Genomic DNA, 21,804 nt, shown 5'->3' with positions numbered 1-21,804 from the left:
CAAAATGGAGCATTGAATTAGTACATCATTCTAAAAGTTTTTGCACATATATTTGACATGTCACAGGAAATTTCAGCTTTCTGCTTCAGTGTGGCCCTCTTCTTCCTATCTTCTCATTTATGTATTTACTTCTTACATTTGTATACCACCCTTCTCTAAGCCTCATAAGAATCTGAAGTGACTGTGAGGTTTTGTTTGTTTCATTTATGGCTTCCAACCAATCAACATAGCCACAATGCTCAGCCAAAATTTCATCAGTCAATATCACTATCAACCTACATTGACTCTTTCAGACTGCAAACATGCTTTTTTTTCACAGTGGACATACATGCATTTCTACTTTGTGACTCTTTCAGCCACACATCTGACCACCTCTGGCTTCTCCAATGTAGTGGATCCTATGCATACCCATGAACCTAAACTAGAAATGTTTATGACTAGTCGTGTCCCATCCATTTCCTTCAGAAATATAAATGTCCTTAATTCCTTAGCATTCTGTGAACTTTCTGAGCTGTACGATAATGCTTCAATAGTGCAACCATAATTGATCTAGGCAAACTCAGGAGTCCACACATCACTATTTGGGGTCAGAGAACTAGTTAAAATGTGCTTGCAGTTTTTAAGTTCATTGTTGTAGTGGACGATCTGACGTTTAATGGCTTCTGGGCTCCTTTGAGGGCTCTATGAACTGGGGTTTAGCAGACATTACACTGGAAAGACATACTAAGCAAGCACCATCAGTTTGCACTTGTTTAAACAGCTGGATATGCCTTAGACCAAGCCTTCACTGTGAAAAGCTAATTCTTATTAAATAGAACCCCCTATGAATGCTTGCCCTTCTCATATGATTATGCCAATTAATTTCCAAGTGAATTGCTTCGTTGTCAGTGGCCTGTGTGTGCATACTCAATACATACATACATAACTGCACATACACATAGAATGAAAGCTGTAAGTAGCAGTAAATCCGATTTACAAACAAGTGCCTCCCTGCTCTGGCCTAGATTTAAGGCAGCAGAGAAGTCCTAGAAGTAACAAGTATAGGAAAGGAATGTGGTGCTCTTTTTACAGCAATGAGAGAATATGAAGCTGGTAGCTAGTAAGGAGAGAACTTCATGCAGACACCAGAGTATTAGTCTGGGATACCCAGAAACATTAGCTGAGTTATTTGTTTATACCCTGATTTTCTCCCTAAATGGAGACCAAAGTGAGTTACAGCATTATTCTCTCTTCTTCCATTTTATCTCTTGTTGTTGTTGTTAGGTGCGAAGTCGTGTCCGACCCATCGCGACCCCATAGACAATGATCCTCCAGGCCTTCCTGTCCTCTACCATTCCCCGGAGTCCATTTAAGTTTGTACCCACTGCTTCAGTGACTCCATCCAGCCACCTCATTCTCTGTCGTCCCCTTCTTCTTTTGCCCTCAATCACGCCCAGCATTAGGCTCTTCTCCAGGGAGTCCTTCCTTCTCATGAGGTGGCCAAAGTATTTGAGTTTCATCTTCAGGATCTGGCCTTCTAAGGAGGAGTCTGGGCTGATCTCCTCTAGGACTGACCGGTTTGTTCGCCTTGCAATCCAAGGGATTGGCAAAAGTCTTCTCCAACACTAGAGTTCAAAAGCCTCAATTCTTTGATGCTCGGCCTACCTTACGGTCTAACTTTCACAGCCATACATTGCAACTGGGAAGACCATAGCCTTGACTAAACGCACTTTTGTTGGCAGGGTGATGTCTCTGCTTTTTAGGATGCTGTCTAGATTTGCCATAGCTTTCCTCCCCAGGAGCAAGCGCCTTTTAATTTCTTTGCTGCAGTCCCCATCTGCAGTGATCTTGGAGCCCAGGAAAATAAAATCTGTCACTACCTTCATTTCTTCCCCATCTATTTGCCAGGAATTGAGAGGGCCTGATGCCATGATCTTCGTTTTCTTGATGTTGAGTTTCAAGCCAACTTTTGTACTCTCTTCCTTCACCCGCATCAACAGGCTCTTTATTTCCTCTTTGCTTTCTGCCATTAGAGTGGTATCATCTGCATATCTGAGGTTGTTGATATTTCTCCCTGCAATCTCCCTGCAAATCTGATCCCAATTTGTGACTCCTCTAACCTCGCCTTTCTCATGATGTGCTCCGCATAGAAGTTAAATAGACAAGGTGACAGTATACAGCCTTGCCAAACTCCTTTCTCAATTTTGAACCAATCAGTGATTCCATGCCCGGTTCTCACTGTTGCTTCTTGACTTGCATATAGGTTTCTCAAGAGACAAATAAGATGCTCTGGTATTCCCATCTCTTTAAGAACTTGCCACAATTTGTTGTGCTCCACACAATCAAAGGCTTTAGCATAGTCAATGAAGCAGAAGTAGATGTTCTTCTGGAACTCCCTAGCTTATCTCTACAATGAGCCTATGAAGTAGGTTAAGCTAAAAGAACATAACAGGGCAGGAAAAACTATGCATGTGGTTTGGAGCTCCTTGGAGGGATGGTGAGATTAAAATGTGATAACTAGAAGAAGGGCCTGCCAGTCCCTGTTGGCAATCCCAGTTTGTACACAATTGTGCCAGTCATAAACAGTTCCAATGTGGAAACTGGACACAAATTAATCTGATTTTGTATGTGCAACAAACTGTGCAATGCTAGGCAGAATTATAACCTGTCCATTTAAAGAAATGTCTTTATGTTCCCAGCATATGTTGGTGGTCCCTGGTCCATGGGAGGGGTGCTTGGCCCCAACTAGGGCCAGGGCCTTTTTAATCCTGGCCCCTACCTGTTGGAATAAGTTCCCGGAAGAGCTGAGGACCCTGCTGGAGCTGACACCGTTCTGCAGGGCCTGACAAACGGAACTCTTTCACAAGACATTTGCTTGAGGCTGGGATATGGAAGATCTGGAGTCTTTCCTCTATGGAGATATTAGACATCTATATATGAACCATATCCCACAAGGCATGGGGTCTGGCAGGAGGGGGTTCGTTGGTGGGTATAGCGCTTTGGAGGATATTGTCCTAGTTATATGGGCAATTATGATTGTAAGCAATGTTTTATAGTTTTTGCTGTCTTTACTGTTTTATTATTGTAAACCGCCACAAGCAGGCTTGCCCAGGAGTGATGGTATATAATCAAATAAATTATTGTTGTTGTTGTTATCGTTATTGTAAAACATGGTTCATATAAATGAAAGTGGTAAGGCATCATGGGAGGAAAAGATGTTACGGGTTATAGGCCAATCAGGTCCATCATTGGCACCTGTAGGTCTCTGATTGGCCATCCACCCACTGGCTGTCCAATCAGATTAGAACTCCCGCCCCTAACCGTCTTCCCACAATTTTGCTGCTTCTTCGTGGTCTCTGGCCCATCAGACACCTTTCCTGAGGTGAGTATGCTGCCAGGGGTGCCTGGGAGCTCTTTGGCTTTGCCCTCCTGAGGCAATGGCTCCTGCCTACAGGAAGCCAGCCTTATTCTTCTCTGAAGGAGACCGCTCACCCCACCACCACCCCAACTGTAGCCTTCCCATTCTTATGGACCCTGGGGTACACCGGCTTTTAGGCTGCACCTCCCACCCGCCTGACATCGAGGCCACCAGCATTTGCCTCCACCCTGCCTCCCACCAACTCTGTAATTGGTCATGCCAGTCCCCAGGTGAGATTTTGGGATCCCCTAGAATTACAGCTTGAAACTAAATAGATCAGTTCCCAAGAGAAAATGGATGCTTTGAAGGGAGCACTCTCTGGAACTTTAATTGGGGATACCAGTTTCCAGGTGGGACCTGGGGATCCCTAGAATGTCAGGATTCATCCTTGCTCCAGTGTTCTCCTGCTTGTTCTAGGGCAAGAATGGCGAAATTGTGGCTCTCCAGATGTCCGTGGACTACAATTCTCATGAGCCCCTGCCAACAGTTAAGGGATGGTGCCCTCTAAACACTTCCCTAACAGGGTGTTGTTATGGGGAGAGGAATGCCTTCACCCCTCTCCATCCACCACCCCAGATCCAACCCAACCCCCACTTGCACCCCCCTAAAACCTTCCCCAACCAAGCTCACTTGCAACGCAGCTAATGCGTCCAGGGCCCAGACCCCTTTCTCCAACAAAATGCTGTCATGGCCTCCAAGATGGGGACCTTGGCAGCCCTGCCCTGCTGTCCCTCTCTCTGCAAAAGTCCTCCTCATCACCCTGTGCCACCCAGCGCTCTTGAAGCCAGCAACTATTCCCATCCAACCTTCTTCACTTTCTTCCCACCCATGTCACCACTACCACACCCCCATTTGCCACCACTACCACTACCCCTGCACACAAAACACCCCTTCATCTCAATGCCCTTGCATTCGGGACAACCCTCCCCTTCCTCTTCCCACCACCAAGCTCTATTTCTGGATACAACGGGCTTTACCCCTAGTTAATAATAATTCCACTGTTAATTGTGCACGCTTCCTTCCAATTCAGCTATATAGTTATGTTGTTTGCTATATACATAATTTTAGATTTTGATTTGATTTTAATTTTTTTCATCAGTATTAATGCTCTCTTTCACTTCTTTCTGTTTCAGATGCCCGTCTTTGATTTCCTGTTCTCCTTCTTTCGAATGGTTTCCCGCAGAAAAATAATACCAGAGAGTGGCTGCAGAGAGTCAAATTTGCGCCGCTGCCTTTCCACCTTGGACTTAGTGGCTCTGGGTGTGGGCAGTACCTTGGGGGCTGGAGTTTATGTCTTAGCAGGAGAAGTGGCTAAGACCAACTCTGGCCCAAGCATCGTCATCTCCTTTCTCATTGCTGCTCTGGTCTCCATCTTGGCAGGACTGTGCTATGCTGAATTTGGGGCCCGAGTTCCTCTGACAGGATCAGCTTATCTCTACAGTTATATCACAGTGGGAGAGCTGTGGGCATTCATCACTGGCTGGAATCTTCTGCTCTCCTATGTAATTGGTATAAACAAGCATCTCTGCATCTTGATGTCTTCATTATGGCTTTACTGATAAGGAGTTGGTTCTTATATGCCGCTTTTCTCTACCCGAAGGAGGCTCAAAGCAGCTTACAGTCGCCTTCCCTTTCCTCTCCCCACAACAGACACCCTGTGGGGTGGGTGAGGCTGAGAGAGCGCTGATATCACTGCCCGGTCAGAACAGCTTTATCAGTGCCGTGGCAAGCCCAAGGTCACCCAGCTGGCTGCATGTGGGGAAGTGCAGAGTCAAACCCAGCATGCCAGATTAGAAGTCCACACTCCTAACCACTATACCAAATTTGCAAGCCGGAGGTTTGCAAGATGGAGGTGGTCCTGCTGCTCAACCTTTAGATTCCACATGGTTTGAGATGAATGTTGGAGGTTCTGTTTGGTCACAAATCTTCAAAAAGTAGATTTAGTGATGGCACACTCAACAGTGATGAATGTGTTTCAGGAGCTCTGGGAAAGATCAGATTGGCTCAATCAGGGCAGGGCATTTTTGACCCTGGTCCCGGCCTGATAGAACACTGTCCCCCATGAGATCAGGACCCTGTATGACCTTAAGCAGTTCTGCAGAGCTTGTAAGACAGAGTTGTTCTGCCAGGCCTATGGCTGAGGCCTTGGGGTACTTCAGAATTTCAGATGACTTCTCTGTCTAAATCCAACAAGTTAACCTTCAATTGAGGAATGACATTTTCATATACTGCCCCCTTCCTCTTTCTTTGGATAAGGCGTAATAGTAGGCAAACGATTTGTACTTTTGTATTTTTAGAAATTGTATTTTAAAAACATTTTACAGTTAAGATTTTATATTTAAACTTTTGTAAAACTTTGAACGGTAAACGGTAAACGGTAATGCCTGGGGAAGGCACTGGCAAACCACCCCGTATTGCGTCTGCCATGAAAACGCTAGAGGGCGGCACCCCAAGTGTCAGACATGACTCGTTGCTTGCACAGGGGATGCCTTTACCTTTACCTTTTAAACTTTGAATTGTGTGTTTTATCTGTTGTAACCCATTCTGATGAGCCTCTTGTGGCGCAGAGTGGTAAGGCAGCCGTCTGAAAGCTTTGCCCATTGAGGCTGGGAGTTCAATCCCAGCAGCCGGCTCAAGGTTGACTCAGCCTTCCATCCTTCCAAGGTCGGTAAAATGAGTACCCAGCTTGCTGGGGGGTAAACGGTAATGACTGGGGAAGGCACTGGCAAACCACCCCGTATTGAGTCTGCCATGAAAACGCTGGAGGGCGTCACCCCAAGGGTCAGACATGACTCGGTCCTTGCACAGGGGATACCTTTACCTTTACCTTTAACCCATTCTGAGCCTTCAGAGAAGGGCACACTAAAAATACAACAATAAATAAAATAAATTCCAGTGGTTTAGTGTGGGCAAAATGCAGGCAGCTTAAGCAGATTTGCAAAATAAGCGCTCTATCCATAGGCAAAGTGATTTTGAAAAATTACCTTAAAAAACTGAGAAAGGATGGAACCTGATGCAGCCTAATGTATCAAAGAAGAAAGATGTGAGAACTTAGGGCCAGAGGGTAGGGGAGGTCTATTCTTCCTTGCTTTACATGAATAATGATTATTTGTTCCTTATATATGTTATTTGAACACATGGTGAGACTCCAATACCCCTCATTTTTGTATTCTATCTACCTCTGACAGTGCCATCATGTTTAACTGGCTGATTCTCTGCAGGAACCTCCAGTGTAGCCAGAGCTTGGAGTGCTACTTTTGATGAACTCCTGGGCAAAAGAATGGGAACCTTTTTCAGCACCCACATGTCCATAAACTCTCCTGGATTGGCTGAGTACCCTGATATCTTTGCTGTTTGCCTCATTGTTGTATTGGCAGGTATGTTTGTACTACTCTCTGAATGAAGAATTGTAAAAATCCAGAAACCAATCCTGTATAATAATCTTGAAAAGCAATGCCATCCTAAGCAGAGATATGTCCTTCTAAACCCATTGACCTCAGTGGACATAGACCAGTATAAATCTGTTTGGGATGGCACTATTGATTTTAAAGGCAAAATTAATTTTATCTCCTTTTGCCTTTACCGCAATCCTGTCTAGGCAGGCACAAATAATATTGTTATAGGCCTGGAGGCTGATCTATGTGAGTGGGTTGGGCCAGAGGGGATGCTAACAACAAAGGAGAGGAAACAAACTCAACCCAAAATATTCCAGTTTGGTCTAGAGCAGTGGTCCCCAACCCCCGGTCCGGTGACCGGTCCCGGTCCGTGGATCAGTTGGTACCGGGCCGCAGCTCCTCCTTGTCCTCCTCCCTGGCTGCTGCCTCGGGGGCTGCCCTGCCACTCTGCCGCCAGCTCACCTTTGGTGCTCTCCAGCAGCCGCCATGGCTGAGGTTTCCCCTTGGCATGGCACTGCACAGCTGCTGCTGGCAGCGCTCCCCAGCGGGCGGCGGAAAGTCGGGGGCGCCGGTGGGAAAGCAAGCGGAGCAGGGGCTCAGGCGGCGTCCCTCAGCAAAAGACTACCCCCCCGGGCCTCAGTAAAATTGTCAAGCGTTGACCGGTCCCCGGTGATAAAAAGGTTGGGGACCACTGGTCTAGAGGGTCATGCTACAACAAATACAGTAACATTACACATTAAGGGGCTTTTCGCACGCCTTCAAAATCGCACAATGGTTGCCAATTGAAAACGCTACTGATTAGCCATTATGCACAACGTCGTTGACAATCTGCCACACACCTGAAACCGAACCGCAAAAAGCGCTTCCTTGTAGCGCTTTCAGGGAAATCCCCAAAAGTGGATTCACCCTCCGGAAAGCGCTACACTCCTGCAACCAATCTGCAACACTAGCGGGAAAGTTCTGTGCATTACCATTGTTGTGGTTTCTACAAAGTCCCTCCCCCTGGCTCTCTCCTCTGATCTTCCGGCGAAGCAATCGCCATTTTTTTTTCTCCGAGCGAGCGGAGTTCAACCCACCAGCAAGCCTGTTTAGAGGCTTCCCCGGCTTCAGTCCCTCCCCAGAGCTGTTTAGTCACTAAGCACAAACAACAGAGAAGCCCGTTTGCTGATGTATTTTCCCTTAATTTTTTACACTGTTTTCGGCCGAAAATCGGGCCCGTGAGGGGGGGATTTTTTTTTTTCACTTGGGGGGAGCATGGCAACGATGAAACGACAGCTCAAACACACCTGCCAGCTGATGGGTCTCTCCGTTGCAACGAATCAACACATATTCGTTGCAATGGGTGTGTGTTTTTTTTTAAAAAAAACCTTTCTTAAAGGGAAAGGGGCTGTTTGGGAGCATGCTAACGGCTGCCCATTGGCTGCTTGATGGCCAGGGGCGGGACGAGCTCGGCAATAGCGCTTCCTTTCTAGAGATTTTTGCTGAGACCGGAAGCTTGTGGGAAACGATAGAAACGCAACTGGATTCCACTACAAAGTCAGGTATGCATAATGACGAATTGCACTATTTTAAATGCCGATTTTTCGTTCAGCAAACAATTTGCTACAAGGATCCCGGTGCGGAAAGCCCCTATATATTTCTTATATAGTGTGCACATATGTAAAATTAAAAACATTAAGTGTCTGAATATCCGATTGCTTGCGAATTGTACAGTCTGCTATTCTGGCACCTAATGTTACAAGAGCAGTCACATATATACTGTCTTTGGGAAAGGGACATGCTCTCAGGGTTATGTCCTAACACCCTTTTCATTGCCATTCTGTCAGGAACCAAGCAGTTGAGACCCAGCAAACTCACACCAAAGACATCACATTCAGGCTTCAGGGTGAAGCTTTGAGTAAAAGTCTTTATTGGGGAAGTCAACATCCGGAGTCTATACTTTGCATATGCTCACAGACAGGAGACACCGGAGAAGGGGATGGCATGGCTTATATACCTGGGCCATGGGAAAGGGGCCATAGAACCGCCTGAGGGGAGAATCGGGCATTCACACAGGAAAATAGGATCAGAGTGTTCTTTGATATGGGAAGGTGTTAAAGTGGTTCAGTCATCTGTTGTTTAGCCTAGCCTGAGAAAACAGCCTTGAAGGGAGATAGCGAGGAGCCCCGGAAGCGGGATGAGTCTTTGAAATACAAGCGGAGGCAAGGGGAGGGGTGGTGCTCCTGAGCCTGACTGAGATGCCAGAGTGGAGCGGGAGTTCCGGGACTTCAATCATTTTTAAATTTAGCCACCGGGGCAGGAACCAGGGGTTCATGACACATTCATGAAGCTGAGCAGGGACACGTCTTCAGCATGGAGGTCTTAAGGCTAGCATCGTTCCTTCTGCTTGACTCTCTAGGGCTCCTATCCATTGGGGTGAAAGAATCCACCACAGTGAACAAAGCCTTCACAGCTGTTAATGTGCTTGTCCTCCTATTCATCATAATCACTGGCATTGTCAAAGGAGATCTGAAAAACTGGCATTTAAATGAGAGTGATCTATTGGCAACAATGGCACACCGACATGGGTAAGATTGTTTGTTTGTTTAGAATATTTATGTGCTGCTTCTTCACAGGCCTGTTTGAAGTGGTTTACTTTTAAAGAGACAGAAAAGCTGTCCATAAAAGAAAGCAAACTGTTAAAAGCCTGATAAGAAACCTTTAATTAAAAGCCTGGGTGAAAAGGTATGTTTTAGTCTGGTGCCCAAAGAAAAGTAAAGTAAACATCAAGAGAGCCATAAGGCGGAGGACAGTCCAGTGGTGCCACCACAGAAAATGTTCTGTCACTAGTCATCACCCACCTCACCTCTTAAGGTAGTCCGGGGCCTGGGGAGCCTGTTTCCTTCCCCCCCCCCCGTTGTGGGAAAAAGCTCCCCAGGCCGCGGAGCGCCTTCCCCGGGGCCTGGGGAGTTTTTTCCCACTACGGGGGGAAGGAAAAAGGCTCCCCAGGCCCCGGGGAAGGCGCTCCGCGGCTCGCAAAAGCCTGGGGAGCTTTTTCCCGCTATGGGGGGAAGGAAAAACGCTCCCCAGGCCCCTGGGAAGGCGCTCCGCAGAAAATGTTCTGTCACTAGTCATCACCCACCTCACCTCTTAAGGTAGTCCGGGGCCTGGGGAGCCTGTTTCCTTCCCCCCCCCACCCGTTGTGGGAAAAAGCTCCCCAGGCCCCGGGGAAGGCGCTCTGCGAGCCGCGGAGCGCCTTCCCCGGGGCCTGGGGAGGCTGCCGGGGGTTCCCTGGCCTGCGGCCTGACGCGCCTCCTCCTGCTTCGTGCCTCCGACGCGTCAGGCCGCCGGCAAGGAAGCAACTGCGAGCCGCGCAAAGCGCGGCTCGCAGTTGCTTCCTTGTGAGTAGGGTGGGAATCGGCCAAGCCAATCGGCAGGCGCTTCGCCCCTGCCGATTGGCTCGGCCAATGGTCTGTCCAGAGGAAGGGGCCAATCGGCACCCTTCCTCTTCCCGGACCAAGCCCGCCTTAAAATGCTTCAAAATTGCATTGTTTTAAAAAGGAAGCAAACAATCAAAAATGTGATGGTAATTATAAACTGTTTAGTGTATTTATTTGTTTACTAGTAAAAAAGCCCATTGTATCCAAAATACAATGGGCTCTAGCAGACGGGGGCAGAGTAAAAGGTGGCTTACGGTTGAGCGGGCGGGCTCCCTCGCGGCGTCTTCTGGCTGGCGGCCATTTTCTTAACGTAGGCGGCGTGTAGTCCGATGCCAGGGTGCTAGGGGCCTGGGGAGCTGTTTTCTCCCCCCCCAATTTGGAAAAAAGCTCCCCAGGCTCCGGGGAAGGCGCTCCGTGGCTCGCAGAGCCGCGGAGCGCCTTCCCAGGGTCCTGGGGAGCGTTTTTCCTTCCCCCCCCGTAGCGGGAAAAAGCTCCCCAGGCCCCGGGGAAGGCGCTCCGCGGCTCGCAGAGCCGCGGAGCGCCTTCCCCGGGGCCTGGGGAGGCTGCCGGGGGCTCCCTGGCCGCTGGCAAGGAAGCAACTGCGAGCCGCGCTTCGTGAGTAGGGTGGGAATCGGCCGAGCCAATCGCCAGGCGTTTCGCCCCTGCCGATTGGCTCGGCCGATGAAACATTCAGAGGTGGTTTTGCTATTGCCTGCCTTCATGTCAAGACCCCTGGTGTTCCTTGGAGGAACTACCACCCAAATCCTTGGAGCTCTCCCATCCCAATACCAGCCCGGGTAACTTCTGAGAGCTGACAGGATTGGGCTTGCATGGCCTATCCAGATCTGAGTGATGGTGCCAGGCACAGGGGGCTTTCCCTCATGACCACCCACTTTAGGTGTGAAGGCAAGGGGACATGAAGCAAGACCTGAGGTGACAAACATAGTGTTTGGGCAGACGTACATAGGAGCAGGTGATTCCCAAATACCTTGGTCCAAGACTAAAGAATGATGAGAGGCCGGAGCCCAGAAATAAAGGCAGAAATGATTTTAAAACACTCATCCATTATGCTACCCATAGCAGTTTTGCTGCTGCAATCTGGGATGACTGAAATGTCTCCATCGGCAGCCCCACATTGAGAAATGTACTGTAGTCTAACCAGGAGGTGATAAGAGCATGAGACCACTATGTATTTAATAATTAAGTTGTTAAAATAGGTTCTTCAATAGGTTTTTGCTTTTCTTCCTTCCTTCTAGCTTCCCTATTTACAGTTATATATGCTCAGATACTTCTCACAAAGACCTCTTTTATCTTCCCTTTCTCGGCAGCAACGGATCTGTGAACAGCAACAGAACCTGGCATTATGGAGCTGGAGGATTCATGCCCTATGGCTTCAGTGGGACCCTAGCTGGAGCTGCTACCTGTTTCTATGCTTTTGTTGGCTTTGATTGCATTGCTACTACCGGTAGGCAAGGAAAGAGTGGCAGATTAATATTCCCAACTGTCAGCTCAGATAAACAATACACAAAGATCACCTTGCAGGGACAGTCAGTAATTTTTAGCATTGTTCTGTGCCCTACCAGTTGTACAGAAAAGAGCAGCAGAGAAACCCAGGGCCATTCCGCACAAGACCAGTGTTGCTAAATGTTTGCAGTATGCAGAAACACTATATTTAATAGTGGAATTTCGTCATTCTGCATACCTTCAATTCTAGTGGAATATTGAAGTCCCAGTAGCGGTCTATTCATTCCCCACAGGTTTCCGGTCTCGCCGGAATCACAACAAAGGAGGCAATATTTTTCCGCGCTTCTTCCTGCCCCTGGCTGTCAATCAAACAGAACAGCCAACGAACTGTTGTGTTCGTGTTCCTGAAAAGCCCCTTTCCCTTTAAAAACTGTTTTTTTTAACCTGAAAACACCAGTAGCAACGAATATTTGTTCATTCATTGTCTCAGAAAGACCTTTTTCGCTGGTGTAGGAGCTGACACTTAATTGTTTACACACTCTTCAAGTAAACCCCCATCCTGATGGGTGCGATTTCTGGCCAAAATTACAAGCAGTGTCGAACAGGGGGCTGTATTGTGCTTGGAAACTTTAAAGACAATTGCAGAAGGGAGCTTTGTTTTACTGTTAAGCACTTCTGTCGAGGGACTTCAGCCGAAGAAGCCTCGCTAATTCGTTACTTTTGCCAGTTTAAGGGGGGGGGGGGAATGGCAATTGCATCTCCGGAAGCTTGGGGGCGAGAGCTAGGGAGGGACATTCTTTCTACTGCTATTTTGAAAACGCACATGTCTTTCGCTGATGTGTTGCTGTTTGTGCTCAGAAGTGTAGCGTTTTTTTCAGGGGAATTTCACTTTTCTGGATTTCCCCCTAAGCACTATAAAATTCCAATTGTTGCTTGAGTTTGGCTGGAGTTTTGCGGTTTGTTTATGACGTCATGCGGAACGTTTAATTAATAGTGTTTACAAAAGGTAAGACTTCAGCTACATTTAAGTTGTGGGGAATGACCCCCATAGCTGTTCCTTTTAGAGGGCTCAGTGCTCCAAAAGATCACACAGTTGCTAGAATCCCAAATCAACAATAATCATAAGCAGCAACTGGTAATTTCAGAATAGTATGTCCACTCCATCCTGACCTGGATGGCTCAGGCTAGCTTGATCTCATCAGATCCCGGAAGCTAAGAATGGTTGTTTGAATTAGTACTTAAATGAGAGACCACCAAGGAAGTCCAGGGTTACTATGCATAGGCAGGCAACAACAATCCCCTTCTGAATGTCTCTTTCCTTGAAAATCCTACAGTGTCTCCATAAGCCAGTTGCAACATGTGGTCACTTTACACACACATGTGACCACTCATGTCTTTGTCTCCCAGGAGAAGAAGTGAAGAACCCCCACAAATCCATCCCCATGGGTATTGTCATATCCTTGCTCATCTGCTTCCTGGCCTACTTTGGAGTTTCTGCTGCCTTGACCTTGATGATGCCCTATCACCTCCTTGACACCATGAGTCCTCTGCCAGTGGCTTTTGAATACATTGGGTGGAACATGGCCAAATATGCGGTAGCTGCAGGGTCACTATGTGCTCTGACCACAAGGTAAGGCTAGCTTTGTAGAAGGATGCACACAGGTGGTTCTCTCTTCTACTGGTTTTTAGAGACATGCAGCCTTTGAACACACAGGTCCCATTGAATTTTCGTAGCTTGTATCCATTGACAGACTTTCCCTCTGATTCATTTTCGAAACCATCTACACTAGCAGTCAAGGCAATCGCTACATCTTTGGCCAACACATTCAATGCAAATGATCTAGCAATTTGTGAAGATGAAATTTCTTTTGTTCTTGCTGAATGCATTGTCTGTTTTTATTTAGTCTGAATTTATTGCCAGGGTAGGCTTGAATTCTAGTATGATGGGTAGATAAATGTACTCCTTTTCTTTCTCCACCCATTCATAATTTTATAAATCTCTACTTAATGTATTGGATGAGCCTCTTGTGGTGCAGAGTGGTAAGGCAGCCGTCTGACAGCTTTGCCCATAAGGCTGGGAGTTCAATCCCAGCAGCCGGCTCAAGGTTGACTCAGCCTTCCATCCTTCCGAGGTCGGTAAAATGAGTACCCAGCTTGCTGGGGGGTAAACGGTAATGACTGGGGAAGGCACTGGCAAACCACCCCGTATTGAGTCTGCCAAGAAAACGCTAGAGGGCGTCACCCCAAGGGTCAGACATGACTCGGTGCTTGCACAGGGGATACCTTTACCTTTACCTTTACTTAATGTATTACTTCTGCTAATGAGCTGAAAATGTGATGAATAAAGAGGGAAGAAAGGCCTGTATTTCAGTTCTCTCTTTCTCTTTATTCCTCAGTCTGTTGGGCTCTATGTTCCCAATGCCCCGGATATTGTTTGCCATGGCCAGGGATGGACTCCTCTTCCACCCTCTGGCCAAACTGAGCAGCCGACAGAGCCCAGTGATTGCAACCATGGTGTCTGGAGCTGTTGCAGGTAAGTGTGTCAAACTTCAAAGGACGTGTCAACCTCAGCAGGCTAATGTTTTTATGTTAGATCTAGAGGTCTGTTTTATTACATGTTGTTGTTGTTGTTGTTGTTGTTGTTATTGAATTTGTTATCTACCACTCCTGAGAGGCTCATGGCGGGTTACAGAAAGTCGAGCTAACCCCCCCATTAAAACCCATTAAAATGGACAATTAACAATACAATAAAACAGCATAGCAGTAACAACATGGCGGAAACCCCAACCCCTCCCCCCACCCTACTTCAAGAAGGAGGAGGAGGGAGAGACAAGAATCACAGATGGAGTTTAACATCAGGGAGACCCCACTAATCTTCCTTCACCGCCCCAGCCACAACCATAGACCTGGCAGAAGAGCTCCATTTTACAGTCCCTGCAGAACACAGGAAGGTCCCACAGGGCCCGAAGCTCACCTGGGAGCTCATTCCACCAGGTTGAGGCCAGGGCCAAAAAGGCCCTGGCCCTGGTTGAGGCTAGGCGTGCTTCTTTGGGGCCAGGAATGACCAGTAAATTCTCACCCACAGAGCGTAAAGCCCTGCAGCGGGCATACGGCAATAGGCGGTCCCTCAGGTATGTGGGTTAAAACCAAAACCTTGAACCGGATCCGAACAACAACTGGCAACCAAAGAAGCTGCCTCAGCACATGCTGAATGTGGGTCCTCCATGGTGTTCCCATGAGGACCCTAGCAGCTGCATTTTGTACCAGCTAGAATCTACAGGTCAGGGACAACGGCAGGCCCACGTAGAGCGAGTTACAGAAATCTATTCTGGAGGTGACCGTCACATGGATCACCGTGGCCAGGTGTTCAGGGGACAGGTAGGGTGCTAGTAGCCAGGCTTGGCGAAGGTGGTAGAATGCCTGGCTACCTTCTTGACCTGGGCCTCCACAGTTAGAGACGTGTTGATGGCCACACCCAAATTCCTGACCTGGGACGTGGCCGTACATTGCGTCCCTGCCTGGAATGGTAATCGCGCTTCCTGATCCGCCCCCCCTACGTCCTAGCCACAGGACCTCCGTCTTGGGGGGGCTGAGTTTCAGGTGACTCTGCTCAAGCCATTCAGTCACTGCTTTCAAACATCTGGTGAATGGTTCCAGAATCTCTCACACCATTTCTCAGTATAGTCGGGGTACAGTAGTTAAACTGTGATTACTGGTAGAAGGAAAAGCCCCTTCCTGATCTATCACACATATATACAGATGTTCAAGCCTCACTGAATAACTGATTCATAGAGGTATAGAAACTTGGGGTGGGTGGGTTTTTTTTTTTAATGTTTGGATTTCTAGACTGCTGCTCCTAGCATCCTAGCTCACGACCGTTTACAAAGAAAACTATCATAGTCCCCATAAAAATATACACAATAATAACGATTTAAAACCAGTTGTTTCGGTAGCGGCTGAACATGAGCCCTCCAGGCTGACGTGGTAAGTACCCGTGCAGCTGCATCCTGCGCCAATTGCAATTCCAGGTCAGGGACAAGGGTAGGCCCACATAGAGCGAGTTAAAGAAGTCTAACCTGGAAGTGACCATTGCATGGATCGCAGTGGCCAGGTGTTCCGGGGACAAGTAGAGCACTAGTAGCTGGACTTGGTGCAGGTGGAAAAATGCCGTCCAGACTACCTTAGTGATCTGAGCCTCCATAGAAAGGGAGGCATCAAAAATCATTCCCAAATTCCTGGCTTTTGGTACAGATGTAAATTATACCCCATCCAGGCAGGGAAGTCATGATTCCTGTTCTTGCCCCTTCCTACCCAGCCCCAGGACCTTCTTCTTGATCTACCCAGTCACTGCTTCCAAACAACTGGCAAGTGTTTCTGGGGGGACATCTGGCCAGCCACACATCAGGAGATAAAGCTATGTGTCATCCGCATACTGGTGACAACCCAGCCCATAACTCCAGACCAACTGGGCAAGAGGGCACATATAGATGTTAAACAAGGTGAGGGAGAGTACCGCCTCTTGTGGCACCCCACATGGGAGTGCAAAAGAGTCGGACAATTCATCTCCCACTGCAATGCTCTGGGACCTTTTCTTAAGGAAGAAGGTCAGCCACTCAAGAGCTATTCCTCCTATCTCTATGTCTACGAGGCAGTGGACCAAGAGTTCGTGGTCGACCACATTGAATGCAGCCGACAAGTCTAACAACATGAGAATGGCTGACCCGTTACAATCCAGCTGGCTCTGGAGATCAGCCATCAGGGTGACCAGCACTGTCTCCACCCCATGGCCAGGACGGAAGCCCGATTGGTATGGATCTAAGGCCGAAGTTTCCTCCAAAGTGCCCCACTTCCAGGTCCTCCAAAAATGCCAGGACCTGAAAGTGGAGCATTTTATAATTCTTTCCAAGCCTAAGTGCCTCTGATGGTACAGCTGTGGTCTGAACAACTATGAAGCTGGATATTTATCAAAGATGCACCGGCTTAGATCCTCCGGAATACTTTTTAGCGGCAAAATGACTTATGCTCACACAGCACAACTTTCTTGCCTCCTGCAGTGGCATGAAATGCCCCACAAAATCTTGTTCCTCGGAGAAGGAAACTGGCCCCATGAACAGGATTTCTGGGGGCATTACATGTGGAAAAATGAAATGAGAAAGTGCCTATTGTTCTGTCCAAATAAATAGATAGGTTTTCTCAGCCATTCATCAAACATTTATTGGGTAATATGACTACATATGATCATGCCAGTCTTCTCCCTCTAATGGCCAATGATGGGCCTAGAGGGGGTGGGAAGGGGAGGGGCCCCAGATCGGTGAGTACACAGCTATGTTTCTCAACCATATTCTGCACAATCACACCACTTCTGGGAGTTCTCAAAGCCTGAAGAATGTTTCAGGGGTTTCTCAACGGTAAAAAAGTTGAGAAAGGCTGGTCTATGAGATAGCTAGAAAAGACAGAGAATAACAGAAAAACAGACACATAGTTTTAATTTCTGCACCAATAATTTTGTTGAATGCTCTTTGTGTAATCTTGCTGATATTTTAATCAATATTGAGGGGAAGGGGACTCATTGTATTCTGCTAAGGCATTTTGGTCTGCTTTTTGGAAAGTCTCTAAAGATCTTTGGAAAGTCTCTAAAGATCTTTAAGCACTCAGTCTCCTTTGCTTTAGTGCAACTTAAAGAATTCCTGTAGGCACAGAGAAGGGACCAATGGATTTGAATAATCACACCCTGTCATTTGTGCTAACTTCCCCCTAAAACTTCCCCAGAGGAGATACAGGCCTGCAAAACGGAGCTCTTCGGCCAGGTCTATGGTTGAGGCCAGCGTGGAAAGGAAGATCTGATGCCTCTCCCCCCTCCCCCAGTGTTAAGAGCATAGCACTTGCTAGTCGATCTGCACTCCCTCCTCCTGCTCCCTCTCTTGTATTAGTTTTCTTTTTGAGGGGTTAATGGGGCACAGTCTGACATGGTCTTTTAAATGTTTTTTTTAATCTATTGCATTTAGAAATATGTCCGATGGTTTTAATGGGGTTTTAATACAGACAAACTATAAAGCGCCACAAGCCAGTCATGAGAGTGGCAGGCAATAAGTCCAAATAAACAAACAAACAAACAAACAAACAGAAAGACAGACAGACAGACAAATAAATAGACAGACAAACAAACAAACAATTTTGTATTCGATTTCTTACTCGCCATTCTCAAAACTCATCTTGCAGCGAATTACAATAAAAGATAAAACACTTGAAAAAAACAGCAAATTCCATATTCCAGTGGCGAGAAAAAAAGTAAAAATAAACACAACCTCCCCCCCCCCTCAGCACCTCAGGGAAGGGGTGCCAACTTTTCTAGATGTATGTTGTTCTTGATCTGATGCTCTGCATTGTGGAAGGGCCCCTAGATTTACTGTGCCCTGTCCTCAGCCAAAAACCTATCACCATAGGAGGATGGATAGCTCTGGGGCACTGGGCTGGGTTCTGTACCATGATGGATCATTCAAGCATTTATTTTTAATTATTTGATTTTTAGGCCATCCCTCCCTACACTGTATGTTGAGGGGGGGTGGGGGTGGAGACATCATATCACAAGCTCCAAAAGAGATAGGGTAAATTGTCCTCACTGATAGGAGGTTCTCTTACCTAGTACTCTCCCTGACAGCAGGGAAACTGGATCCTACAGGCTATGCCAAACTAGCCTCACAAGAATACCTCATTGGGGGAAAAAATTCAGCATTCCCTGCTTTCCAAAATATTGAGAGGCCGAGAGGTATGGTGTTTTGCAGACTATGTGTAGGGGATATTATCTCCATAGCCATTTGTAGAGAAAAAAATATTGTCCGTGTTAGCAATAAACTGTCTTTCTTGTCTTCACAGCTATAATGGCTTTCCTTTTCGATCTGAAGGCCTTAGTTGACATGATGTCCATTGGTACACTGCTTGCCTACACATTAGTTGGTATCTGTGTTCTTCTCCTCAGGTAATTGTCTGCTTGCTAGGCATTTTTGATGGAGGGTGAGTTGCCACTTGAGGGCCCACTGAGACACCACCCAAGTTAATGAGAAAAATGCATCTTATAACAGAAATCTCCTAACTACACGCTTCAGAGCAGATGGAAATAGAAGGTAGCCTTGTTGGAATATCATCCAAATAATAACAACACAGCAGAATAATAACACTAATGCTTTCTTAGAACTTTATGATAGTTTAGCTAATCCTAATGAAGGTACTGCCAGACTGTTGCTTATATACATCTAAATGTATATGCCAAGTTTTCCTTTGCAGAAAACTTTCTTTAAATTGTAGAAACTCTGGGAACTCCATAGGTCAAATCTTGCCTTTATCATGAACCCACTATAAGCCTAGATGTGCAGCATAATGAGATGGTAAGGAGATTGCAGAGTACTGTGGGTAGAATACTGGTAGGGGAGGGATTACATGTTTCAATATAATGGCAGAATACTTATATGGGAGAGATTACATATTTCTAAGTTTCCTAACATAAATTATTTCAAATTGAAAAATAGCCCACCTTACAAAGAGCAAGGCTAGAACCTCTTTTATGCTCCGCCTCCCCAACTGTGGGAAGTTTTTACATAATGCAGCTTTAAAGTGCGAGCCTCCCCTCCTCCAGTCTAAAGTGGTACAGTCTCTTTTATCACCCCATACCGCCACATACCTAGGCCAGGCATTAGAGGGGCAACAGAACCCTGTTCAGTCGTTATGCTTATACACACCTATGGTTACAAATATTCTATAGGCAATCCTTCTGATGAGCACAATTGTCATTTCTTCTGATAGGGACAATATGTGTATATTCCAGTTTCAAAATCCATGTACCAGATCCAATCAATCTTGGGTCTGTTATGGTGTACTGAAGTGGAAAACGTTTGGCTAACAAAAATCCACATGTTGCCCCTTTCAGGAAAAAAGATTGCATGTTGCATGTTCATTATATAGACATGGTCACAGTACCAGGGACAAGCCGAACCAAATCAATGCGCGTTGTCCAAGATTGTGAATATTTTACTTGTAAGCAGAACTCTAACTGATTGTGCTGCCTTTATGCAGTTCCCTGTCTTTTATGCAACTCTCTAGGTATCTTCCTGTTCCTGAGACGGAGGCTTGTAGCAATTTCCTTCATTACTTCCATGTGTTTGTCTTGGTGCAATAAAGACTTGTGGAAATGCAATTCCATTGGTGTGGGCCCTTTTAGTTATCTTAGCTTTAAGTACCAGTCAAGCTAAATCTGTTAGGGCAGTGGTCCTTAACCCCTGATCCGGGGACCGGTACCGGTCCACGGATCAGTCGGTACCGGGCCGCAGCTCCTCTTCGTCCTCCTCCCTGGCTGCTGCCTCCCTGGCTGCTGCCCTGCCTCTCTGCCGCCAGCTCACCTTTGGTGCTCTCCAGCAGCCGCCATGGCTGGGGCTCCCCCTTGGCATGGCACTGCGCAGCTACTGCTGGTAGCGCCCCCCTGCGGGTGGTGGGAAGTCAGGGAAAGCAAGTGGAGCAGGGGCTCAGGCAGTGGCGACGTCCCTCGTCAAAGGAGTACCCCCCCTTTCCGGGCCTCAGTAAAATTGTCAAGCGTTGACCGGTCCCTGGTGATAAAAAGGTTGGGGACTACTGTGTTAGGGTATAACAACACAGGACCACTGAACACAGTTTAGGGTTTCCAGTTCTATGTGGAGGTGTTGCCTAGGGAGGGTGAGTCTGGGAAAGGGAATTCCACTAGAGCGTTCTGCCATTTTCTCTAGGGGAATTTATTTCTTTAAGCCCAAAGATAGTTCTGGGTTAACTTCAGGCCACTCCCTAAAGCTGGTAATCCCAGGTAACATTGGTGCAGCACTTTGAAGTGGATTGCACTTGTTGTTGTTATGTGCGAAGTCGTGTCCGACCCATCGCGACCCCATGGACAATGATCCTCCAGGCCTTCCTGTCCTCTACCATTCCCCAGAGTCCATTTAAGTTCGCACCTATGGATTGCACTACATACATGATAAGTGTGCTTTTTTTAGTCCATGTTTTAACCATAGTAGGCAGTCTCCCAAGTTTTTGCAATGTCTTTACACACTTCCTTCATCCCTCCAAATTGGGCACAGCAAGGCAATTAATTGGACTGAAAGAAGATATGAATTATGCTTTGTGACCATTGTTTTTTGCAGGTACCAGCCTGAGCCCAACTCTTTAGGCTCCTCAGAAAAGAAAAGGCCGAGAAGAATGCTCTGGGTAGACCTCTTAATTCACCCAGATATCCTTCCTTCCCAGCACTCCTCTCGTCTGGTGTCCCACACTGTTTCTCTGGTTGGTGAGTACCGGAGTAGGAAAATCATTTTACACATCAGTGATAGTACCAGTGTGGTGAAGTGGTTAAGAGTTGTGGACTCTAATCTGGAGAACTGGGCTTGATTTCCCCATGCCTCCACTTGAAGCCTGATGGGTGATCTTGGGCCAGTTACAGTTCTCTCCGAACTCTCCCAGCCCCACCTACCTCATAAGATGAATGTTGTTGTTGTTGTTGTTGTTGTTGTTGTTGTTGTTAATTGTTACTCACCTCTCCCCGGAGGCTTGAGGCGAGTTACAGTATAAACCCCTCAATAAAACCATACAATAAAATCCATAAAACCCCAATACACAGTAATACACAAAATGAAACAATAGAACAGATGCGGCAAAAACTCCAATAATATCTATATAAGTTACCCCAGATAACCCATTCTAGAGGGGTGATGGGTGATGGAAAACAGAGGGTGCTGATTACATTTTGCTACTGCTGCCATGCTGCTATAAGGGGGGGCAGATCTTCCTTGTGGCCCAGCCTCATCCAGCGACCTGGCAGAAGAGTTTGTGAGGAGTATAGCTGCTTTGAGACTCTATGGCAGAAAAAGTGGGGTATCAAAAACAACTCTGTCTTCTTCTAATGATAAAAGGATATGAAGGAGCCCAAAAGATGGAGACCTCATATAGTATGTTAAAAATAGTTTGCTAAATGAATGGAGAAGCAGGCAGGAAGAATCAGTTCATAAAATTAACTGAACAACATAGATGTTGCCTTAGACATTTTTTGAAGTTCATTTGGGTATATGTGGTTGGTCTTGTATGTGAGAAGGAAGGCTTTCCCCATTCCATCCCCCAG

At 46.9% G+C, this 21,804-nt stretch overlaps 1 protein-coding gene across 3 annotated transcripts in view; it reads left to right on the top strand.

The window, feature by feature from the left end:
• The window catches only part of LOC143832308 (cationic amino acid transporter 2-like), a 30,701-nt gene that overhangs the window by 3,514 nt on the left and 5,383 nt on the right, over positions 1–21,804 (top strand). For all 3 annotated transcript variants that reach the window (XM_077326525.1, XM_077326526.1, XM_077326528.1), the window contains 8 exons: positions 4,531–4,906; positions 6,619–6,774; positions 9,191–9,359; positions 11,540–11,676; positions 13,083–13,305; positions 14,072–14,208; positions 18,549–18,651; positions 20,834–20,976. In XM_077326525.1, coding sequence (XP_077182640.1) covers positions 4,531–4,906; positions 6,619–6,774; positions 9,191–9,359; positions 11,540–11,676; positions 13,083–13,305; positions 14,072–14,208; positions 18,549–18,651; positions 20,834–20,976 — 1,444 coding nt within the window. The remainder of the gene's footprint in view (positions 1–4,530; positions 4,907–6,618; positions 6,775–9,190; positions 9,360–11,539; positions 11,677–13,082; positions 13,306–14,071; positions 14,209–18,548; positions 18,652–20,833; positions 20,977–21,804) is intronic.

Source organism: Paroedura picta, chromosome 3 (genome assembly GCF_049243985.1).
Source record: "Paroedura picta isolate Pp20150507F chromosome 3, Ppicta_v3.0, whole genome shotgun sequence".
Taxonomy (NCBI): domain Eukaryota; kingdom Metazoa; phylum Chordata; class Lepidosauria; order Squamata; family Gekkonidae; genus Paroedura; species Paroedura picta.
Note: the sequence above shows the minus strand (reverse complement) of the source record. Positions and strands in the feature narration are given on the sequence as shown.